Source organism: Pollicipes pollicipes, unplaced genomic scaffold (assembly GCF_011947565.3).
Source record: "Pollicipes pollicipes isolate AB1234 unplaced genomic scaffold, Ppol_2.1 Scaffold_7261;HRSCAF=8764_pilon_pilon_pilon, whole genome shotgun sequence".
Classification (NCBI taxonomy): Eukaryota; Metazoa; Arthropoda; class Thecostraca; order Pollicipedomorpha; family Pollicipedidae; genus Pollicipes; species Pollicipes pollicipes.
Genome location: NW_023597054.1, coordinates 22475482 through 22497407, shown reverse-complemented (window position 1 = coordinate 22497407; position 21926 = coordinate 22475482). Strand labels below are relative to the sequence as shown.

The 21926-nt window shown below is 53.1% G+C and overlaps 1 protein-coding gene across 1 annotated transcript; it reads left to right on the top strand.

The window, feature by feature from the left end:
* Positions 1 to 4416: 4416 nt before the first annotated feature.
* Positions 4417 to 21553, top strand: LOC119111189 (histone-lysine N-methyltransferase, H3 lysine-79 specific). Its single transcript, XM_037235012.1, has 16 exons — positions 4417 to 4756; positions 8396 to 8445; positions 9247 to 9321; positions 9795 to 9858; positions 10247 to 10387; positions 10832 to 11017; positions 11266 to 11533; positions 11719 to 11858; positions 12149 to 12294; positions 13230 to 13540; positions 13949 to 14181; positions 14457 to 14663; positions 15227 to 15271; positions 15404 to 15445; positions 19839 to 20700; positions 21543 to 21553. Exons 1-16 carry the CDS (start codon positions 4667 to 4669, stop codon positions 21551 to 21553), a joined length of 2871 nt encoding a protein of 956 aa, XP_037090907.1. The 5' UTR covers positions 4417 to 4666.
* The last annotated feature ends 373 nt before the right edge of the window (positions 21554 to 21926 follow it).

Genomic DNA, 21926 nt, shown 5'->3' with positions numbered 1-21926 from the left:
CGGCGCCGGCCGCCGCCACACCGCGGCACGCGTCAGTCGGCAATTGGGCCAGCGACCAGGGCTCTGTGCGCACGCGACCGGCGCCGGACCGCGCCACCGAGCAGCTGGGACCGCTGGTGAGCGTTAACGAGGCCGAGCTGGCCCGGTCGCCGCCGGGCGGGCTGCGGCTGGAGCTGACGCCGCACCAGGGCAGCGCCAGCAGCGCCGATTCCGACTACCAGGACCAGGTGAAGCAGGTCACCGACCTCTGAGCGGCGCCTCACACACAAACCGAACGGATGACTTCCTGTATTGAGACACAATATGAAATACAGCGGACGAGCGGGTTGGGCGTGTCTGTCCCGAAGGGACCTGGGCTCGATGGCCAGCAGGAGAGCACGCTGTGGTGACGCGCGCTGCCACGGCCGTCCGCGCCGTCGGCGCTGCCGGCGATGCTGCGGCGCTCAACGGCGACAGGCCAGTGTGCCCGGCTGGACCGGCTGCTGCCCGGCAGCGCCCGACACGCCGTGATGAGGGCGGACTGGTGCCGGACGGCTCACTTGCGGCGTCCTCCGCCCCAGCCGCCGCCCCGGAAGCCGCCAGAGCGGCCACGTCCACGCGCAGCTGGCGGCAAACGAACAGCCGTCAGACACAGCCCATATGTGACACAACATGAAGACCAAGTGTTCTCTTAAAGGTCTTCGCATGCTGGCGACTTAGCCATCAGAACAAATGGAACCCCTTTACAGTACCCAAATGGCTGATCTCACAGATCAGCTGTGCACCACCAAAGTGCGTCCAACTAGATATTCTCTGGCCAGCTGCATCTACCATCTCATTTGTTCCTGTCACGGTCTTCCATGTACAGTCAGCCTCACAATATGGTTCAATTAACATACTCTTTTAAATGAACACAATGTATGTTGGGGCCAACAACTGCAGAGGTCATATGACCTCTGCGCTCAAAACAATAGTGATGCAGCAATATTTTTTATGGCATGCCTGGCATACTGTTCCATTATCTATATATATATATATATATATATATATATATATATATATATATATATATATATATATAGGAAATGAACTTTCATCACATGCACAGAGAAATCTAGCACATTAGAACATTGAAACATTTGTTCTGCACCAATTACTCAAAGCTTAATAATAAAAACATCCATGTCAATCTCAATATCCACATGCGGTCAGGATCTGCCCATTCGCCAGCTAGACGTTGCTTTGCAAACAGCGACAACTTACTTGTGAAAAACACCCCTTTGCCTTGCCTGTGGGACAACTTAGAAACACTAGTGCTTGGGCCGTGACATCATAGGTAGTCAGAAAGCTACGTCACACGTCAAATGGGCTTACTCCAAGTAGGGAGTCCCCTTCCATTTGCCAAGAACGAGCATCTGAGGCGTGCACTCCAATACAAAAAGATGTGGCAGTGGTCATTGACTGTGGTGCAGGCATAAAAGTGTGACAACAGTAATTGACTGCAATGACTGTGCAGTTACTGTGATATCATTAAGGATTTGGCAGCAGGGAGATATCTGAACTATGCATGAGGATGTGATACTAGATATCACAGACAACTGGTCCATTGTGGTTGAGCCCAGTCACAAACTGCTGAGTCCTCTTCTCACTATACATTGGAGTTATAGCAGCATACACACATCACCAATGGCTGGTACATGTCAGGTAGCAGTGACTGCCTGTAGACTGGCTTTCCATCATGCAGCACAGGGTGCATGCAGTTGGTGCATTTGCACTAATCCATATACACCAGTGCTAACCAAATTTTCAATGATGTTACAGCATTCATACACTCTGGTTGATTGATCTGAATTCAGGTGTCACCCTATCCATCCAAAGCTTGAGGAGCTGAGCATAACCCCCTGGATGGCACTATGCCATCTTTCCCCACCACCCCACACCACTGACACCATGTCAGTATTAGTTGGCATCATCAGGGTTGTACAGGGGTGTTAACATATGTACAAATCAATCATTTGTAAAGTGAGGCAATGTCAGATTGGGCACAGTGTGTCACAGCTATTGTCATTCATATTTTATCTGTAGTCTTCTCCTATGGGAAAGCCCGGGTTGCAAAAGCAGAAAAGTCCCAAAAAATGGTAAAAGGGATATCAAAATTATTTGTTTGCAATTGTTATGCAGAAAGCAATACACATGTCATACAGTGCCAAAGCCACCATCATAAGATTAACACCTAATGAAAGCATTGTGCTAGTCAACAAGCAGGCATAAAATGCAAACAGACCACCACATACCTTGAGCTCTGAGAATGGCTGACTTTCCTCTGCCTGCCCCTCCAGTAGGTCCCTTTTGTCCCTGAAATCATACATCATTGTTAATTGTCATAGAGATCCTGCATAAAAAGCAGATCTTGCACTACTAGTTTCACCAGATTACTGTTCCTGCTGTCTTAGTTGAAGATATAGAATGCTTTGGATGAATGGGGTGCAGGTGGAAACAAAAGACAGGAAATAGATTGCGTATGATCAACTAGGTATGCCTATAATTGAACACAACTGCTTTAAGTTAAGCTAAGCCTGCAAAGACGATGTGGAGCGGTCTAGCAAATCATAATACAAGTCATAGGTGCAGGTCAATTTACAAAGCTATAATGACATATTGAAAGTTAAAAAAATGTTCAACACAAACCATCTAACCTGCATATGAAGCTGCCCATGGATGAGCAGAAACAACAGTCTTGTATTACAGACATGCTCAAAGGTCCTTTTATGCCACCCACAATGTGCAAATACACACAAGTAGATACTACAGTTAGCAAGCCATGGCAAGGACATTCACACCATGTTCAGTACCACCTGAATCTTGCTCCTAATGGGGTAGCCTGCCCCTTCCTAGCATCAGCTTCTGCTAGCCTAACCTAACCTAACCAAACCCCAAACAATGGTCAGAAGGTAGCATGGGATACCCAAAAAGGTGGTATTAATGGCCCAGCTTCAGAACTTTCAGTCACAAATTTTAAGGTTACTCTAAACTGTGTTTTCTGATGAAAAACTGACCAACAAGATCTTATCAAGATCTGCCATAGTCTGCACATTAGCAAGTACCCACCAGGCTTCAAACCAGACTGCACCAAAATACATGTTAAACTAAACATGTATTGCAAAGCAACAATATCACTGCTAACATATAAGTACATTTCCTAGATGGGGGCAATCACAGTCTGATACACAGTTGCTATTAAACTCAGAGCCAAGATACAATACTTCAAGGAATGGTGTTTAAACAACAGTTTCAGGCAAAACCTTGTCAAATGACTTTTCACGCCAACAACATGATAAAATCCTGTACAATTTAGCCTTGGCTAGGTTTGGCAGACATGCACCATGTTCAGGGCATTGATATTGATCAGCTGCCAGGCACAAACACACATTTTTAAAAAACTAATAACAGAAGCTTGTATAAAACTAACTTACCTTGAAGTTTTTGAACATGGGAGCATTTTTCAACATGTCAGGCAGAATCAGAAAACGAACTTTTGATCCCCGTATGTACACGTTTTCCAACTGCGCGACTCTTCCATCTCTGTATGTTACTGTGATGTTGGCCATCTGGCAATTCATGTTGTCTTCTGCTTCAATCAACTTTCCTCTGTAAACTTCACCAGTGTTGCTTTCAAGTGTCACTATATGACCCTCGGCTTCATGGAGGACCTTGATGGGCACACCAATCGACATCTTCAAGCACGATGTTTAGCGATCTTTGAGGGCGATAAGTATAGCGTTAGGCACAGCGGGTTCAGTACAAAAGTAACTGCCTCTTAAAAACTGACAAATTCTTCGGCAAACGGTCTTCAGGCTTTAAACACACACTGATATATAACGCCGAAAGTCCCCACGGCCAACGTTCCCTACACTCGCGCCGTGCGCCGCGCCACACGCCGTGCCTAAACGTTATGGTGCATGCGAGCATTGCGCTCTTGAGACCATCTAGTATCAAGCGTGCCATGATAACGTTCTTTTTGTCTGTTTAAGCGTTAGTGTTGATATAAACTTGGATTAAATAAAATAAATACATTTTTAAAGTTTGTTTGTGTTAACAGTTTTCTGAAATAGTATTTCCACAATTTGATTGATTTACCTCACTAGAGTTCATTACTCCCAGCAGCATTTTTTCCTTCACTGTGAAGAGACGCTGAGCCATTTTCAAAACGATGCTTTTGAGGTATGCTAAATCTATCAGACACATGGCTTCAAATAAAACACATTTCTCAAAACACGAAAAAATATATTTTCAAACCGCGGTTGCATGTTTCAACCCGCACAAATTTTGGAATTGATGTCTTAATGTTTGTATCCCAGCGGTTCACGGGAAAACGGTAAATATGGTAGCAACTTCTAGCTACTCAATGGCGTCCCTGCGTCCATCTCCACAGGCTTCGTCGGTTTCGTCACCCGACTCCCACTGTTTGTGATAGGGGGTTCTCCCATCCCACGCTATACGCTTCCGGTCGATTCATATCCGCTTCAGAGACGGAAGTAAGACGTCATTGTCGTGGGTGCTCTCGGCGCGGGTGAGCTCCCGACGTCATTGAAGCGTCTGAGCCGCTACGGGAGGGAGCAGGCAACCGACATGCCTGTGTTGTGATGACGCTAGGTCAAGTCCCTAGTAAAGGAACTTGAGTTTGGACATGTCAACCTCAGCATTGGAACTTAAGCTTCACAGCCCAGCAGGGTCGGAACCAGCCATCTTTACGTGGCCGTTGCCAACCGGCACATCGGTGAGAAGCTTCGTGATTGCGTGTGGCATAGAGGCCAGTCTCGTGGTCAGAATCGTGGTACATTAAGACTAGTGGGTCTATTTTGAATGAGTTGCTTCTAAATGATGTCGAGGTGGCTTTGGGTTTGGGCAACTGGCTAACTGAACTTATTTGTACCCAGAACCTTTCACTGGAGGTGGGGCGATCTGGATTTTCATGTAGATTTGCCTTCTGCCCTTCTGGCCATGGCAGATGACATTGATAGTGAGGCTGCATGCATTTTGGCTAGAAGGGGGGGGGGGGGGGGTGGCAACACATGATGGCAGAGGGCTTGGTGTGTCAGCATTCTTGATAAAGGCAATTTTTTGTCCAACAATTTGGAAGTATTGAAGCTTAGGTGCATGTTAAGCACCCTGACATAATATTAGTTAATGCATTACCAAAGCTTAGCACCACTCTCAAGCTGCAAGTTTTGCTATCATTCAAAAGTTCCAGGTCTACCTGACATTTTATCCAATAATAGGCTTGTACAGAGCAGCTGCTTAAAGGGGCATCATGCATGTGCATGATCCCATCTGCAAATGGTGGCAGACTAGTCAACAAGATGTTTAGTGTGGGTGTGACCATGTTCCAAATGGGATAGTCAACTTTTCTGCTTGGGTCAAGGGCTTATGATTTGAAGTCAGGGAGTGGGGGTCTCCAAGACGTTCAGGATTATCTGATTCACATCTACTGGCTACTTATTACTTTTGCTGCTATGTGTTTCTGATAGGTCAGAGCCATAGTTAGGTTGCCAGCCAAATTCTTTTGCATTATACCTGTGCGTTATCAAACACACAATGTTTTGGCTTGCATCAAACCAGTTTGCATTTTGCAATGCAACTGATAGGATTTGGAGGTTTTGGTGCTGCCATGCTGACTACTGGCCAATGAGTCATGCCATTATTAGTGCCTGATTTATTAGTTCAGAGCAAGTAGCAGAAGCTGGCAAGAACAAAAATCTTCATGCATGAGCAAGATATGGGTCCAAAATTGTTGATGCAGTTAGTGAGTTTCTGGCTGCAGAGGCTGGACAAGCAGCTGCATGCAGAACCACATAGGATAATAAGGCAGTGATTAAGTTGGTAAACTCCAAGGAGATATCACTTGCTTTTCAGGGCTCAGAAAATGGGTTTCTATCTTAAGCTCTCAAAAACTGGATTAATCATTAGTTCAAGGATATTGTTTAGAAACTTATGCTGTTTATGCATAAGCATGCTTAAATGCTGCCTTGCCATATATGATAATACCAGCATCTATCCTGGAGTTTTTCTGAGATTGTTTTCCCACCATCAGCGCAGTTAAAAGATATGGCACATTCTTCACAGAAGTGTTGTGTGTGCATGCACATGCCAGATGATGATGATGTCATCGTCAAGTGAACTGGATTTCTTTGTTTTTTGTTGCATGCTTTTGAAAACATCACTAGGATACCAAAAAAGGGAAGTGAATATCTAAAGCCATGCTATAACCTGAGAGCGATTTTACAAAATAAGTTGGGGGCTGGCCAAACCATGACAAATTATGACACCACTACTAATGCTACCTTGAAGATATATGCAGCATACAGGCTTCTGTCCAGGCTTAGCACACTCATCTCTTCTTTCAAAGTTGGGGGACTTGGAGACCAACTTGTGGGGGGGGGGGAGGGCTGAAACCCCCCTCCCTCCTACCCCAGCTTAGCAGCAAGCTTTGTCTATCTTGCATTTCAAGTTACTGCATTTGAAATGTGCCAAACTTTTTAGGAAATAACAGGATTCAGGGAGGTACATCAGTGGTGTGGTGAAGTCACTGCTGACATAACCTGTACTTTGATTAGGCCTGTCTGTACGATAAGCTGTGGTTGACATCACTGATGCATAAAAAAGTATTCCAAATCTAAAAGGAACATTTAGGAAGATGGCATCATGCTCCAAATAGATTTATTTCCACTCTCTTGATTAGGACAGGAGTCAGGAGCAGACTGCACTGAAATGGAATGTAAGGGGCTGAAAATTTTAGGATGGAGAAACTATGCCTATAAAGGGCAGACAAGGCTGTTGGGGGGCATCAGCAACCATGCAACCAGACCAGACCGGGCTGAATGAGAGCTGGCTGTATGGGGGCAAAATGTCCCAGTTGGGAGCCTTCAAGATGGATAGCCAAATGTTTTAAAGCAATTGTTTTCATTTTGAATTTGGGACCCCCTGCCATGCTGAACCTCCTGGTTGTCACCATGGCCATCTGACTGATGCCAGGTCCCAGGTTGAAGGCTCTCAACTGATATATTTCGCCCTGATGTGCCCAGTCCCATTCGGTCCAGTCTGGTCTGATTGCATGGCTGTTGCACAGTTGCTTTGTTATCAGCTTTGTCTGTCCTTTGTATCTGCTGTTTGATCTATTCTGACATTGTTCAGCCTCTCCCGCTCGATTTCGGCGCAACCCGATTCCAACCTTTCTTCAGTGTGAAAAAGTGCTGATATGAGTGTTTGGCCACATCACCAAGCATGTTTTAGCATTTTGTAGGTACTTTGCATGTTGGTGACTTTATATGTGCCCCTAGGCACCATGACCTTTCCTGACATGGCATAAGCTACACCAGTCAAAAAATGCCTACCCCAAAATCTTCAAAGCATATGGATTGTCTGCACCCTGTCCCGACATGATCAAGCAAAAGTCTTCCACATTCTGGAGACTGGTGCGTAATAATGTAAGATCATCTCCAGCATATTGATATGCAAATTTGGAAGGAAATATGGGTTTAAATTACATCACAAGCCTTAGTTAAGCTGCTCACCAGGGCTGTGTACATCGGCCTGGCTGGATGGTGGCATTTCAATAAATATTGTGTTCCATGTTCATAGAAGCTGCATGCAGGGAACCAAGACAGATATTCAGAGTCATGGGCTTCCCTTAAGAGAAATGAACTGGATGACAGGCCTATCAAGTGCTTGCCAGAGCCATTTTACTCACACATGGTCCTTAACTGTGCCAGTAACCTCTTACCACAGCACATTAAGTTTCTTGGTGTGATGATGTCATATGAAGAATAATCGCAATAATTAAATTTGATAAAATAATTTAATGATAATAATAATTCAATACAATAATTTATTTTACTTAATTTTATGTTTTTAAATAATTTTAAAGAATAATTTAAAGAATAATTTCAATGTTATCAAACATTACATGTTTCATCTGGTGATATGAAGTAACATGAAGAACAACTGAAAACATATGTATGTTCAAACTTTTGTTCAGCCTTTTGGGCATGCTCATCTGCTTTGTGGTGGGAGAAGTGTCAAGATAGTTGGTCATGTGTGATGCGGTCTGCTCAGAAAAGCCGTGTTTGGTATCCATAAATGTATAACATCTTGATTAAGTAACACAATGGTGTGATGGAAAGTGAGGGTGGTAAAAGTGTGAAGTGTCACTAGCTTCTGATAAAAGTTATGTTGGATCACAATATTGCTACAGTTTGAATTGTTACAGGCATAATCATTTCTGCATGTTGCTTAAGCTGTACTTAGTGGCAAGATTGGTGCAGGTTATGGGACAAGGTCCCAGATTTTCAATGCTCATTGTGATATGGTGTGCAATGTCACTAAAATTGTTGCCTTAATCATGACCCTTTATTTACAGAAAAAGGGAAAGGAGCATGATGGAGCCCTGGAAATTGTTGACACCATCAGGTAGGTTATGTGAATGGTGATAGTGATCACACACATTGTAATGGTGGCCATGTGTGCCATCTGGGTGAAGTGAATAACCATTGTACTGTAGTTGGTGAAGTACTTTTCATTATGTTGCTGTGCATAGTGAGGAAGGAGTGAGGGTTAGGGCAGGGGACACTCAGACCCAGCTCCCCAATCTGTCAAGTGTGCTCATGTGGCACTGCAAGTCATGTGGACATCCTAGACACACATATATACAATATACATATATATATATATATATATATATATATATATATATATATTTAAAGTGAAGGTCTGAAATATTTGGGGACATGGGGTCCCCTGAAATTCCAATACCAACCAGCCTGGGGTACTAAGCTTGGCAGGATCCACTTGGCACTAGTTGGCATGACCGCAATACAACCAAATTCACCGAAGTCCAAATATGCCTGTGGTGAGGAAAAGAGTGCCTGATGCTGCATTGTTTCACAAAGATTCCAAAGCTAATGTCATACAGGTGATCCAAGAAAATAAAGATTCCAGAACACTTTAAAACAAATCTCAGATGAACAAGCTAAGGAGGCTATGGATAGACATTGAGGATGTCTGTAGCTGTTGTGAGATGCAGGACTTCATAAGGGTCATGTTGGTTGGACCTGCTTGTCTACCCCACCCCTTGTGTGTCCATCCCAACCCTTCATGAGAGCCCTATTTTTGAGCCTCTTGGCATCCCATTGTACCATTCACATGATACCATGGGGCAGTTTGGTCTCAGTCAGTGCTGATGCTTTATGCACTGGTGTTTCTGTTTTCCAGATGGGTTTGTCAAGACTTTCCAGAGCTCAAGATGGCGATGGAAATCAATATACTCAGCCAGTATGACACCAAGAGGTAGGTTGTCAGCATTTTTCAGTGACTGGCACATATGTTGATTAAGACTCCAGATTGTTTTTGCTGGTGATATGTGCACACCCTGTGGTCAGTCTGTATATGAACCAATGTCTGGTCTCGCACACACCCCATGATGATAAGCTGACAGGTGAACTTATGCAATTGCTTGTTCTGTGCACATACAGGGTCATATCTTTTATTTGAAGCAATAATAGGGTGCCACTAGAGCAGTGCCAACATACAGTGCCATTTGATGGTTTACTTACAGCCATTATGTGGTGTCATTAGAACAGTGTCAACATATGTTATCATTAGATGTTGTGTTTACAGCCAATCATGCAGTATTAGGTAATTTGATGCTACATTTGCATTGCTTATCTTTACAGCTCTTTTTCATTATATTGGAATCAGTAAATATTTGCTCAATTTGACATTGTTGTAAATATGTAAACACGTTTTTGTTTCTGTTTCAGCTATGAAAGCATGAAAAATCTTTGTGATAGGTACAACAGAGCAATTGACAGCATACTTCAGCTGGTATGTCTTTGTGCATTGTCATATACCCTTGTATTTATAAGCTACAGAGGTGTGTTTTCCCAAGTTCCTTGACCAATACATGCACTTGGTACATCTCCTGAAATGGATGTTTGCTTGGGTCTGTGCTGTCACTGATTGATTGTTCTGGAAAAAAAATGTGTGGTTATCTTAAACCCTGCACACTGACCAGTTTTTGACTATGAATGAATGCCCTTCTTTAAAAAATGTGTGGTTGGCATAAGCCTTGCACACTGAGGGGTTTTCGATTGTGTGAATGAATGCAAGTAGAATGCTGCTATGTTGATGCGACATGCATGCCACGTTGATATGGCGGGAGATTGCACCGCCGCCGCTGCGGCGTCGCGTGCTGACGGCTGTCGCGCCGCAGGAGCGGGGCACCTCCCGACCGGCACAGCGCTTCAACAAGAGGCCGTCGCGCGACCTGCTGCGCCACATCATCCAGCAGGTGTACAACCAGGCCGTGGAAGACCCAGACCGGCTGAATCAGTACGAGCCCTTCTCGCCCGAGGTCAGTACTACTGGTTTGATGTCAGTGGGACCTGCTGGGGCTGATCCGTTCTCATCTGAGCTCATTATGAACCCTTTCCACTCGAGGTCAGTGCGGCCCATGTCGTCCCGAGGTCAGGTTACGTCCGAGGTGCGTGGACAGGTGGCACGGGCCTTCTCGCCGCCATCCGCTCTCTCCGCAGGCGGGTGCCGTACCGCGTTCGGTCGGCCGTGGCGGCAGGCGCTCCCAGCGATGGCCTGTCGCGATGTGTGATGCGATCGCAGTGTGGATATCCGACGCGACTAGGAGCCGGCGAGCGTGCGTGGTTCGCTCTGTCACCCGGCCGGCGGGGACAGCTCTGTCCTGCTGGTGCGGACGGCCACAGATGGTGACCTGATGTGTCGCCGCCGGCCTGACCTGACCTGACCTGACCTGACCTGAACTGACCCGGCGCTGTGTTGCCAGGTGTACGGCGAGACGTCGTTCGACCTGATCTGCCAGATGATCGACCAGCGGCCGCTGACCGAGAACGACGTGTTTATCGACCTGGGCTCCGGGGTGGGCCAGGTCATCCTGCAGATGGCGGCTGCCACGCCCTGCAAGATCTGCGTCGGCATCGAGAAGGCCGAGACGCCCTGCCGATACGCCAAGGTGGGACACGTGTAGTGTAGAACGGCTCTCTGAATTCGTAATAACCTAGTGCCTGAATGTCTGCTTTAGCTTCCTTTATGGAGTTCGGACCACATATTGAGTGCCGCTAAATCCTTGTCTCGGATCACGCACTGTTTGATCTGCTCACATTTTGATTTCACTGGAATGTTGCTGACCTGAACCGGGGGGCGTTTTGGCCGCGGCCTACGCTGAGCGCTGCTCACTTCCACTTCCCCTCCGTTATACAGGCGCTGGACAAGAACTTCCGGCAGTGGATGAAGTGGTACGGCAAGAAGCACAGCGACTATCAATTGATTGAGGGAGACTTCCTGAAGCAGGAGCACCGCGAAAAGATCACATCAGCGACGCTGGTGTTCGTCAACAACTTCGCGTTCGGTCCCACCGTCGACCACCACCTGAAGACCATCTTCCAAGACCTGAAGGACGGCGCACGCATCGTCTCTTCGAAGGCGTTCTGTCCGCTCAACTTCCGCATGTCGGACAGAAACCTGAGCGGTGGGTTAGGAGGTCCCGGCTGGCCGCCAGCGGCCCGGCCGGTCCAGCTCCTCGCATTAGTTGATCACACACATGAGCTGCCAACGTCATCACAAGTTTGCGTTGAAATGCCAGCCACCGCACACTGGGGCCACTCAGTCCGTGTGCGCCTGGCGACGCGGCGCTGAGCTGGGCTTGTGTTGCAGACATCGGCACCATCATGCACATCACGGAGCTGGCCCCGGTGCTGGGCTCCGTCTCCTGGACCGGCAAGCCCGTCTCGTACTTCATGCAGGAGATAGACCGCACCAAGCTGGAGCGCTACTTCCAGAAGCTGAAGAATCCGGTGAGTAGCACGGATGACCTAGAGTTCTCACAGTGTGTGGTGCGGTTTTGGACAGGAAAGTCAACTTACATGCTGTGTATGTAGGAGAAAATAAATCCATTCAGTTACGTTGTAATTGTACGTCATTACGCTGCCGTCCCCGTGAAAAGATCTTACGAGTAACGGACGCGGACAGCTATGTAAGACCAACACCGTTGACTCGGTTATCGTGCTACGCTCGATCGGGCTGTGGAGGCCGTGACACGCGGCCGGCCAGCGTGTGAGAGACGGGACGCGCCTGGCGCCGGTAGGAGGACGACTCAGGCGGTTCGTCAGGCCGCAGCAGCCGCTCGGCCACCCGGCGCTCCGATGCCAAGTCCCTGCTGCTGGACTCCAGCAGCGGCGACTCGGACGCCAAGGAGGCCGGTAGGTGTGAGGATGAGACGCCGCGGCCCCCGCCGCCGCCGCCGCCACCCGCCGCCGCCGCCCGGCCCAACCACGCGTCGCGCCTGGACCTCGTGGGTGGCGCGCCACCCGGCGCAGGCCGTGGCGTCGGCGCCCGCTTCCCCGCCAGCTCCGCCGCCGCCGCCGCCGCCACCGCCGCCGTCTCCTCCTCTGCCGCCGCCGCCGCCGCCGCCGCAGCAGCCACACTCGCCGCCGCCCGACTCACCACCGCCAGCCGTCTCGGACCACGACGGCGACGCCGAGGACGAGCCGGAGCTGCGGCCCGGCCGCCCACGGCGCGCCGGTGAGTGCGGCGCCGCGTGTGCATGACCACGCCCGCCCGTAGCTAGACGGTCGTGTGCGCTGGCCGGTCTGAGAGTGGCCTGGCCGTCTCTGTCTGTCCCTCTCTTTTGTTTGGTCCTGCACGCGGCGCCCGCTCGTCCGGCGCGTGCCCGCGGCTCCGGCTCGTCCGTCCGTTCGGCTGTCTGACGTGTGCCGGCGCTTTTAGTGGGCTGCTGCGGTGCCGGCTACGGCGGCGCGTCCTGCTCCACGCGCGAGCGGCGCGGCGGTGTCCGCCCCGCACCGACTCCCGTAGTGCATGACGGGCGGCGGCGGCGGCGAGCCGGCCGTCCCAGGTTTGGCGGCCGCCGGTGCGACCCTGGCTCGGGCGGCCCGGCCCGCTCTCGCTCCCATAACGTCACTATCTGTGTTTCTTGTAGACAGCATGAATTAACGTCCTCTGGTTTGTTTGAGTACGGTCGAGTTGGATGCAAAGTTGTGGAGTTCAGAGTCCGTGAGCGCTTACGTTGATGCTCCATTGTTTGCGTTGCTAGGCGTGACAGCATTCACGTTGCATTTCAACTGTTTCCATAATGGCCTCGTTATGCTGCTGCGACGAAACCAGGTGTACAGTTGGTTATTATGACTGGCACCACTTACCACATTTTGCCGCTTATTTCGAAGACGTGTATTTCACAAAGTTGGCACACCTGATTTCTCATACCTGTCCATGTCTTGGCCGCTAACGCCGCACCCGTCCTGCCGTGCAGCCAATCAGCGTAAGCCGAAGCGGCGGCTGACGCGGAAGCTGCCGCGCGCGCGGCCTCAGGTGCGTGCTGCCGCCGCCGCCACCGTGCCGCCCGTGCAGCTGAAGCGCACTGTCGCTGGCAAGGGCAGGAAGCCGGGCCGCAAGCGCAAGCTGAACATCTCCGGCCTGGACGTGCTGCACAGCAAGACGCTGCTCAGCACCACGCACATGGGTGAGTGGGCGCGCTGGCGCGACGCGGCACGGGGCGCGGTGGAGGCGGCCTGCGCTCGTCGCCCTGTCGTAGGGCAACGCTTAGGGAGGTGCAGACACCTTGCTGTCATGGGCGAACGCGCTGATGCTCACGCCCTGCCTTGGACGACCCGCGCTCCAGCGGTGACCCTGCGCTCCTGTGGTGACCCCGCGCTCTAGTGATGACCCTGCGCTCCGATGATGACCCGCTCTCCGATGATCACCCGCGCTCCGATGATGCCTCTCGCTCTGATGATGACCCGTTGTCCGATGATCACCCGCGCTCCGATGATGCCTCTCGCTCTGATGATGCCCCTCGGTCCGGTGGCGACCCACGCCCCGGTGATGACCCGCGCTCCGGTGGTGACCCCGTGCTCGGCCCCGGCGGCAGTGACGGCGCCGGAGGACGTGGCGCCGGGCACCGTCGACCAGAAGCTGTCGTCTGTGGCGCTGGGCGGCGTGCTCAGCCACCAGGAGCTGCCGCCGGAGCTGACTGCCGGCGACGTGCCGTACGGCCTCCAGCTGCTGCTCGAGTCCATCAAGAACCAATATATGCAGTTCATCCAGCGCATGCAGACGGCCGACTTCCGGCGCTCCGTGGAGCTTGATATCGAGCGAGAGCGGGTGGGTGACGCCCTGCGCCGGCGGCCGCGTGCTGGCTGGGCGCGTCGCGACCGGCGGCCGCGCCGGCGACCCCGGGGGAGACGCTTGGACGAGAGCAGGCCGTGTTTTCAGGTGCGCGGCTTGCTGAGAGATGTGCAGTAGTTGTTTGAAGGCTTCCTGTGTGCAGGGCGATGCAGAACTTGATGGAAGGGCTGCCAGCCGCGCGCCCCTCCCCCCGACTCGCCGTTGCCTCCGACCTGTTGATGACCGAGGTATGATCCCCTGACCCTGGCCAGGTGCGGCAGCGGGAGCTCAAGGGACGCACCAGTCAGCTGGAGGCGCAGATCGAGCACCTGAAGGCCGAGAGCCTCGGCTTCCTGAAGCGACGCATCGCCGAGCTGGGCATCGAGGCCAGCAAGCCGGAGGAGCTGATCGTCAAGGCCAAGGAGATTGTGATGCGCCACCGCGAGCTGCAGGAGCGAGCCGCTGCCATGGAGACGGAGGTGAGAGGGCCAGAGCGGCCGTCTGGGGACGGCGGCGAACGCCCGGCCACGCCGGCTGGCGGCGGTCACAGCGGAGGTCTACCGCTGCCAGGCCCGTGTCTGCGGACAGGAGGTGTAAAGGTTTAGTGTAGCGTGGCGTTTTAGCGCAGGATACCATAGTATCACACAGGTGTAACACAACGTAGTGCATCATAGCACGAATGTAATTATCATGCAGTGTGGCACAATGCTAATTTAACGTAGCATCTTGCTTACAGCATGATGCGCTTAACTTACAAATTTACGGTTGTTGTCTTGAACTGGACTTTGAAGGGACTCGTTGCATTCGTTATATTTTTGCCGTGGGAGAGACAGTGAGCCGCCATCAGTTTGTATGTGTTTGCTGGGGGTGGGAGGGAGGGGGGAGGTGTGAGTGCCGTCAGTACGGGGGTGTGGGGGTGTGACTGAAACCCATCAGCCGGTGTCCGGGGCTGTGTGTCTCGTCAGACTATGTCTCCAATCACGGGGCTTGCGGCCGGCTTCCGTGACTCAGCGGCCCTCCGCCGCTCCGTCGTGCCGCGCAGGTCGCTACCATGGAGCAGCACCAACAGCAACAGCAGCAGCAACAACAGCAGCAGCAACAACAACAACAGCAGCAACAGCAGCAACAACAGCAGCAACAGCAGCAGCAACAGCAGCAGCAGCAGCAGCAGCGGCAGCGGATGGCGATGACCCAGCCGAGCCCGGCCGAGTCGGAGCGGCCGCCTCCGCCAGCGGCCGCCGCAGCCGCTGCCGGCAAGGAAGTATGTGCCCAGTTTGCGGGCCGGCTGGTGGAGGTACACCGGACCGGGCGGGGCCGGGCGGCTGTGCCGGCCTGACCGGACCCGCCCCGTCTCGCCCGGCCCGGCGCCGTGCCGCCCCGGCCTCACCGCTGCTGCATGACGCATGGTGGTGGCGTTTAACCGAGAGCCGGCCTGATCCGGGTCATATACGCTTGCTTTGTCTTTCACGAATGGCGTGCGCTGCGTGGAGGACCACGTGCGTGATTACGACGGTGCTGGCTGGGTGGCAGTGACGCTTTACCCTCCCAGTTGGGTCCGGAGTTACATGTGTAGGGGTTTGTTGAATTTAGATTAGACTCAAATGATCGCCAATCAGTTGTCATAGCTTTGATATATCTTGATCTCATGTGTTCAGAAGTGTGAGAGTGAGGAACTGAGATAAACTATAGATTTGTGATAAAGTACAGGGTTTGCTGCTTTTCTGGTAGCCGCGTTCGACAACGGACCCTTTTCTGTCACGCTTAAATGCATTTTCGAAGGCTGCAGTTGATTGGCCCTTGACCGTCGACCGCCCGCTATTAACATTTCTTTTGATGTCACTTCGTTCTTGCTTTTGCTGTATGATGCTTTTTACCACCTTGACTCGGATGCTTTTGTGTGGCTAATTATTGCATGTTTCCACGCTGTCTGGTATTCGGCCTGTGTCGCTTTGAATCTTTTGTTTGCTTGACAGATGCTTTTAACGCCCCTGCACCTTGACGCCTGATGGGCAAGCTGAATAAACGTTGTGATCTGCACGATTTGCGTATTGCACACTGGTCAGACGGGCCACCCTGCACAAACCCTGCTGGACCCCGCTTGTTGTATGCCTAGATAGGCTCCACTGGCCCGCCTCCCGTCTGTCGAAACCCCACGGACGGCTGGCAGCCCCCCCCCCCCTGACCCCTCCCCCCCCCCCACCCGCGTACCCTGTCCCCTGGTGACGGACCCGGGACCACTGGTCCGGGCCGATAACGGGATCCCTCCACGGGTGCAGAGATGCGGCCAGCTCCGATCCATTCTCGGTCTGGTGTCTGAACGGGCTGCGGGTGGCCCGTTGGGGTGTTTGGTGATCTGGCGCCCGGATTGGCCTGGTGTTCGGTGTTCAGATCGCTGGCCGCCTGTGTAGCCTTGTTACGCCTCGGTCGGTATTTTACCGGCCATACCACGCTGCTCTGCGATATGGTCGTCTGGAACGTACAAGTACGGTTAGTTTACCGATACTTGGGTCGTGATGCGTTCAAAAGTTACTGCAAAGTTCACTCAGATGTTGCGTACTGCGAGAATTGCGAAAAATGGCAAGCAAAACTTGAAACACAATTTGGCAGAACATTCCGGAACGGGCATTGGGCAGAGCGAATGACAACATTCCTTTACGTGCATTGACCGAGATCTGTTGCTTGCCAGGGCGGAAAGGCCCGATAAATTCGATATCAGGTTTATCGATGTTCCTTTCTGGGAAGACCATACGTCCTGCGAGACGTTTCCTGCACCAGCGGAGATGCCATAGTCAACGTTACCTGCTGGCTTTATTGACGTTCTCGAGTATCAGTTGACAACTGGTCGGGGGGGGGGGGGGAGGGGGGGGGGGGCGTTATAACATCAATGGTACCGAAAATAGACCTACATTCCGTATGCTATTTAAAAGGCCAAAGTCAAAACTGGCTGCAAAGGTGTAGTCGCGCCGTTGTTCATGTTTAAGGTGCACTTAAGACTATGTTTATCACGCGATGGAGCCATCACGAGCGGTCAGGTCAAGGTCGATAGGGTAACGTCGCCCGTACAAAACGGATGGCAAAGTCCTAACACTAGATCAATATCAACCATTTAAGTTCAACCTGCAATCTCCGTCAGTCTCTGTATCGCCTGAAGCTGTTTCGTGATCATGGCCTTGTCCTCAGATAACCTAGCGTGAATGTCAGTTGCTCAGTGCATATGCGAGGAACATTATTGACGTAGATGACACAGTAGTAAGAGCCCTGTTCCGCGGAGAAAACCATGAAAATGGAGATAAAGATAGGTTACCATCTGTGTACCATTCTCATGGTTTTCTCCAAGGAATAGGGCAATTACTACTGTCCTAACCTAGCATTTAGTCTTAATTTGTGGTGATATTTGCAAATTTCTTAATTTATTGCAATGGTCAAACATGGATACTGGCGTTCCACAGGATTTGACTGCAGGTGAGCTGTAGACATGACTTGACTTATTACATCAACATTGACCTGATGTAGTAATGACGCACGACACGAAGTTAGCCGCGTAACCACTCACACCTTAAGAGCCGGCTGACATGAAAATGTGGAGCGCGCCGTCGTATTAAACCGCCGCCGTATTAAACCGTCGCGGAGTGCCGAGTTTCATGTTACCGTCGTGAACGTCCGTGAGAACGAGGGCTGAGGTCGGTGAGGTCGAACGTCCGGGAAGCTATCCGCGCAATACCGGAGGAGCTGCTCACCCCACCCGTCCTCGCGATGGTTAAGCCGCCGGCAATTCTTGTCAGCTACCGCGTTCAGACGCGTCGCATTGCGTATGGAGAAACGACGGGGTGGTAATGACCTCAAGAGGAATGCGGCGCATTGTCTCCCGAATCGAGAGTGTGCGCGCCACGGACGTGAAGCCTTATTGAAGCCCACGCCGTTTAACACGCGCGCGGGTGGCCGATTGAATTCCCGTCTCTTGATTGGGCGGTGCAATTTGACCACCCTGCGGCCTCGAAACAAGCGAACTACAGACATGAAATTCACAGGGTGGGTCGGCTTGCATGTGAACTCACTTGTGCCGAAATTTGAGGTTCCTAGGTCACTATCTTCGGCTCGAATGAGGCGGAGCAAGTTCAAACTCAGGATTGGTGTCCAAGTGCCCCCAGATCTCGTCATGTGACCGCCTTGAGCATGGGCGACTGTTCTGAGCATAAGGTCACTGGTGTTCATTTAAGGTCAGTGGCCTTGTTTGACTGTACGAATGTCATAGTGACCAAAATCCTACCGAATGGCTTTGAGTTTTGCGTCTGAATAAGCGCCAAAGGCTTGCGCTTGTCGATATGCTCCTAAAAACAAAAGCTTGACCTGAAATCCATGGAAGATGTCTGCTATGGTCCCTGTTATTAAATTCCAAGTGAACACCAGAATACTTCGAAGAGCTTTCAAGTGAGAAAGTAGGTTGGTCTTGACCTCGGTCTAACCTTCATACCTCCCCCCAGGTCAATGGAATTTGTTGTCATCTCAAATTTAATTGTTGTTTGCTTACAAAACTATCTCAGAGATGTATGGCCTCGTCGAACACTCCGCTGTCACACCGGATTGAACGATACCATAGAAAGTGCCTTCGCTTACAGCCACGGCCTGACCTTGACCCGCCCATACATTAAGATCTTAAAGGTACAGCAAACGTTATCATCCCAAAAGATCCGCCATTCAATCGCCTGCAGCCATGCAAAGTGTTGGATCTCGAATCTCCCTCCACCAACCCGAGCGTGTGTTAAGATACCCTGATGTTTGGCTACGCACATATGCAGCATTGCCACTGGATTGGGCGTGGTAGGGTGGTCTTACAGAGGCCCTTTTTATGTTGCTGCGCTAATGATAAAGTCATACCGCACGCTGTCATTCGTTTGGCCGACGCTTACGAGCTCTCATTCGTTGGACGAGTTCGGTCACCTCCCCCCCCCCCCCCTCCATTCGGCGATCCGACGTTCCATATTTGGTGTGGAGCCGACGACAGGGGGACTTACCAGGTTGGAGGGTAGCCAGAACCGGGATGGGGGTGGAGAGGAATGTGAGCAAACTCTCGACGCGCTGGATGCAAACCATCAATCTGAACTGCGGGGCCTGCTCCTGCCTTTCTGTTGTCGATACCCCTGGTAGGCGTATTGGGCACGCAATGCATTATTATTGCCCGTGCACTAAAATATTCCATCAGGTTTGTAATACCATGCGATGTGCGCGCACATAAGACTATGATCTTGTACGCAAGTTGCAAGGGACGTATTGTAGGCTATGTGACTTAATTTTTCAAACGATTGCGGTGTTAACGCACACCGCAATGAAAACAGTTTTTCACGTAAACAAACGTAACCTTAAACGCTCAGCAAGGTGAGAGCCACGGACCAGTGGACGATAATGTCTATCAAGTCTGCAATATCTCAAGTGTTAATCGAACGCCGTTGGTTGCCGTCGGCGCCACAGGGGGCCGAGAGTGAGGCTCTTGTCAAGTCCCCGAGCTGTTCAGCGGGTACACTCAGAGTTTGAATCATTGCAAACTGTCCGTCGGCCCGCACATGGCGCCTACCCCCTGTGGTCTGAACACGCAACCTCTGACCTGGCCCTGTGCCTGACCTCTGCGCCGGGCCGCTGACCGCCGTGCCCTGTCGCAGGACACGGTGACGCACGAGCTGGTGATGCAGGAGATATCGCGCACGTTCGCCGCCCGGCGCCGCGTCCAGGGCGAGATCCGACTGCTGGAGAACGAGGTGCAGATGTTGGAGCGGTCGGCCGCCGAGAAGCAGGCCAGCCAGCAGCTGCAGCTGGCCGCCGCAGCCGCCGCCGCCGCTGCCGTCGCTCCGCCGTCTGCCGGCCACCAGGTGTTCGCGCCGCCGCCGGCATCGTCGTCCGCCGCCGCCGCCGCCGGCGCGCTGCAGGCCGGCCAGAAGGCGCGTCACAAGAGCCGCAACCAGGAGTGGCCCAAGGTGCCCGACATTGGCAAGATCCACGAGAAAAACCCCGAGCTGCTGGCGCGCAAGATCCTGGAGACAGGTCGTCAGATCGAGGCGGGCAAGATTCCAGTGATTCGCAGCTCGCCAAGCCCGGCGCAGGAGGGCGCGGCGCGCGCTCCGCCACCGCCGCCGCCGCCGCCCCCTCCGCCGCCGCCGCCACCGCCGGCCGCCCGCCGCGAGCCCGAGCGGCGTGGTTTTGGCGTGCAGCGCGTCCACGAGCCGCCCAAGGTGAACAACTTCGAGGACCGGCTGAAGAGTATGATCACCTGCTTCCTGAACGAGGACAAGCCCTCGGAGGAGGGCGGGTTCCGCGCGGCCGGCGCGGCCTACCCGCCGCCGGGCGAGGAGGCCGCCGGGCCGCGGCTGCTGGGCCGCCTGCCGGCCGCCCACCAGCCCGACTACACGCAGTTCTCGCCTGCCAAGCTGGCGCTGCGCCGCCACCTGTCCCAGGAGCGGCTCAACACGGATTCCGAGCCCGGCCACGCCGCGCACAAGGGCCCCGTCCACGCCGCCGTCGACATGAGCTTCAGCAGCGGCAGCGGCGGCGGCGGCGGCGGCGGCAGTGGCAGCGGCAGCGGCGGCGGGCCGACGGTGGGCGTTCTCACGTCGCGCGCCATCGAGGAGGGCCTGCGTGGCAGCAGCAGCAGCGGTGGCGGCGGCGGTGGCGGCGGCGGTGGTGGTGCGCCTGACCGGAAGGTGGCGCCGCCGGCCTACTCGCCCATCTCGCGGCCGAGCAGCGCCGAGGCGGCCGCCGTGCAGCTGGAGGGCCTGGCCGACCCGGCGCACTTCCGCGAGCTGAGCCGCGCCTCGCCGGCCGCGCCGCTCGCCCCGGCCGCCTTCCCGCCGCGCGCGCGGCCGGCGCCGCCCACCGCCGGCCACTCGGCGTCGGGCGGCGCAGGCGGCGCGGGCGGCGCAGGCGGCGGGTACGAGGCGCTGGCCGGCCTGCCAATGGAGGGCCTGGCCGCCTCGCTGCACGCCCGCTACGTGCGCGACGAGCCTGCGAGCGTGAAGCGGCCGGCCGGCGCGCCAGCCACGCCTGAGCCGGGCCCGTCGGCCGGCAAGCGGAGCCGACATGAGGAGCGTGCCACCACCGCCGCCGCCGCCCACCATCGGCCGCATGACTCCGGTAGGTGGCCCACTACGGCTCCTGTGTCGCTTTCCTCTGATTAGGAGGTGGATGTGCGACGAACTTTTGGACTTTACTGCAGCGCAGTAAATGTGTTCGTTGCGATCGGTTCCTTAGGGCAGATGCGCATGTCCGTGGTAGACGTTACTTTTATAGCAACGCCATCTTTCATGTAATACTGTTCATCGGCGTCATGCGCCGATCTGTTCCCTTGGAACGGGACGTCAGCGCTTCCCCAGACATGCTGTAGCAGCGCTGCTGGCATTCTACCTGGTTTGTTCTCGGCCTTCCACTGGGACGCTGAACCGTGTGCGGTAGCCTCATGTGGTCACTGGGTGTCGCTCCGCAGATCAGGTTGCCACTGGGTGTCGCTCCGCAGACCAGGTTGTCACTGGGTGTCGCTCCGCAGATCGTTCTCAGTCGCCCAGCGCCGCCCAGAAGGACATCAACATGGACTTTGAGCGCATCTTCGCCGTGGCCGACGAGATCAAGCGGCGCAAGTCGTCGGACGGCGCGTCGCCGCGCTCGGCCGGCGTGTCGCCGGCGCACCGCAGCTCTCCACCGCGGCCGGTGGCCGCGCCCGCCGCCTCCGGCCACGACCTCACCATGGCGCTCAAGTTCAA

Excerpts from the sequence above, each read along its gene's own strand:
- LOC119111189 (XM_037235012.1), top strand. The coding sequence starts at position 4,667 with ATGTCAACCTCAGCATTGGAACTTAAGCTTCACAGCCCAGCAGGGTCG. Across the intron at positions 11,534-11,718 it reads GTCGGACAGAAACCTGAGCG|ACATCGGCACCATCATGCAC; the intron begins GTGGGTTAGGAG and ends CTTGTGTTGCAG. Across the intron at positions 15,446-19,838 it reads CAGCCGCTGCCGGCAAGGAA|GACACGGTGACGCACGAGCT; the intron begins GTATGTGCCCAG and ends GCCCTGTCGCAG.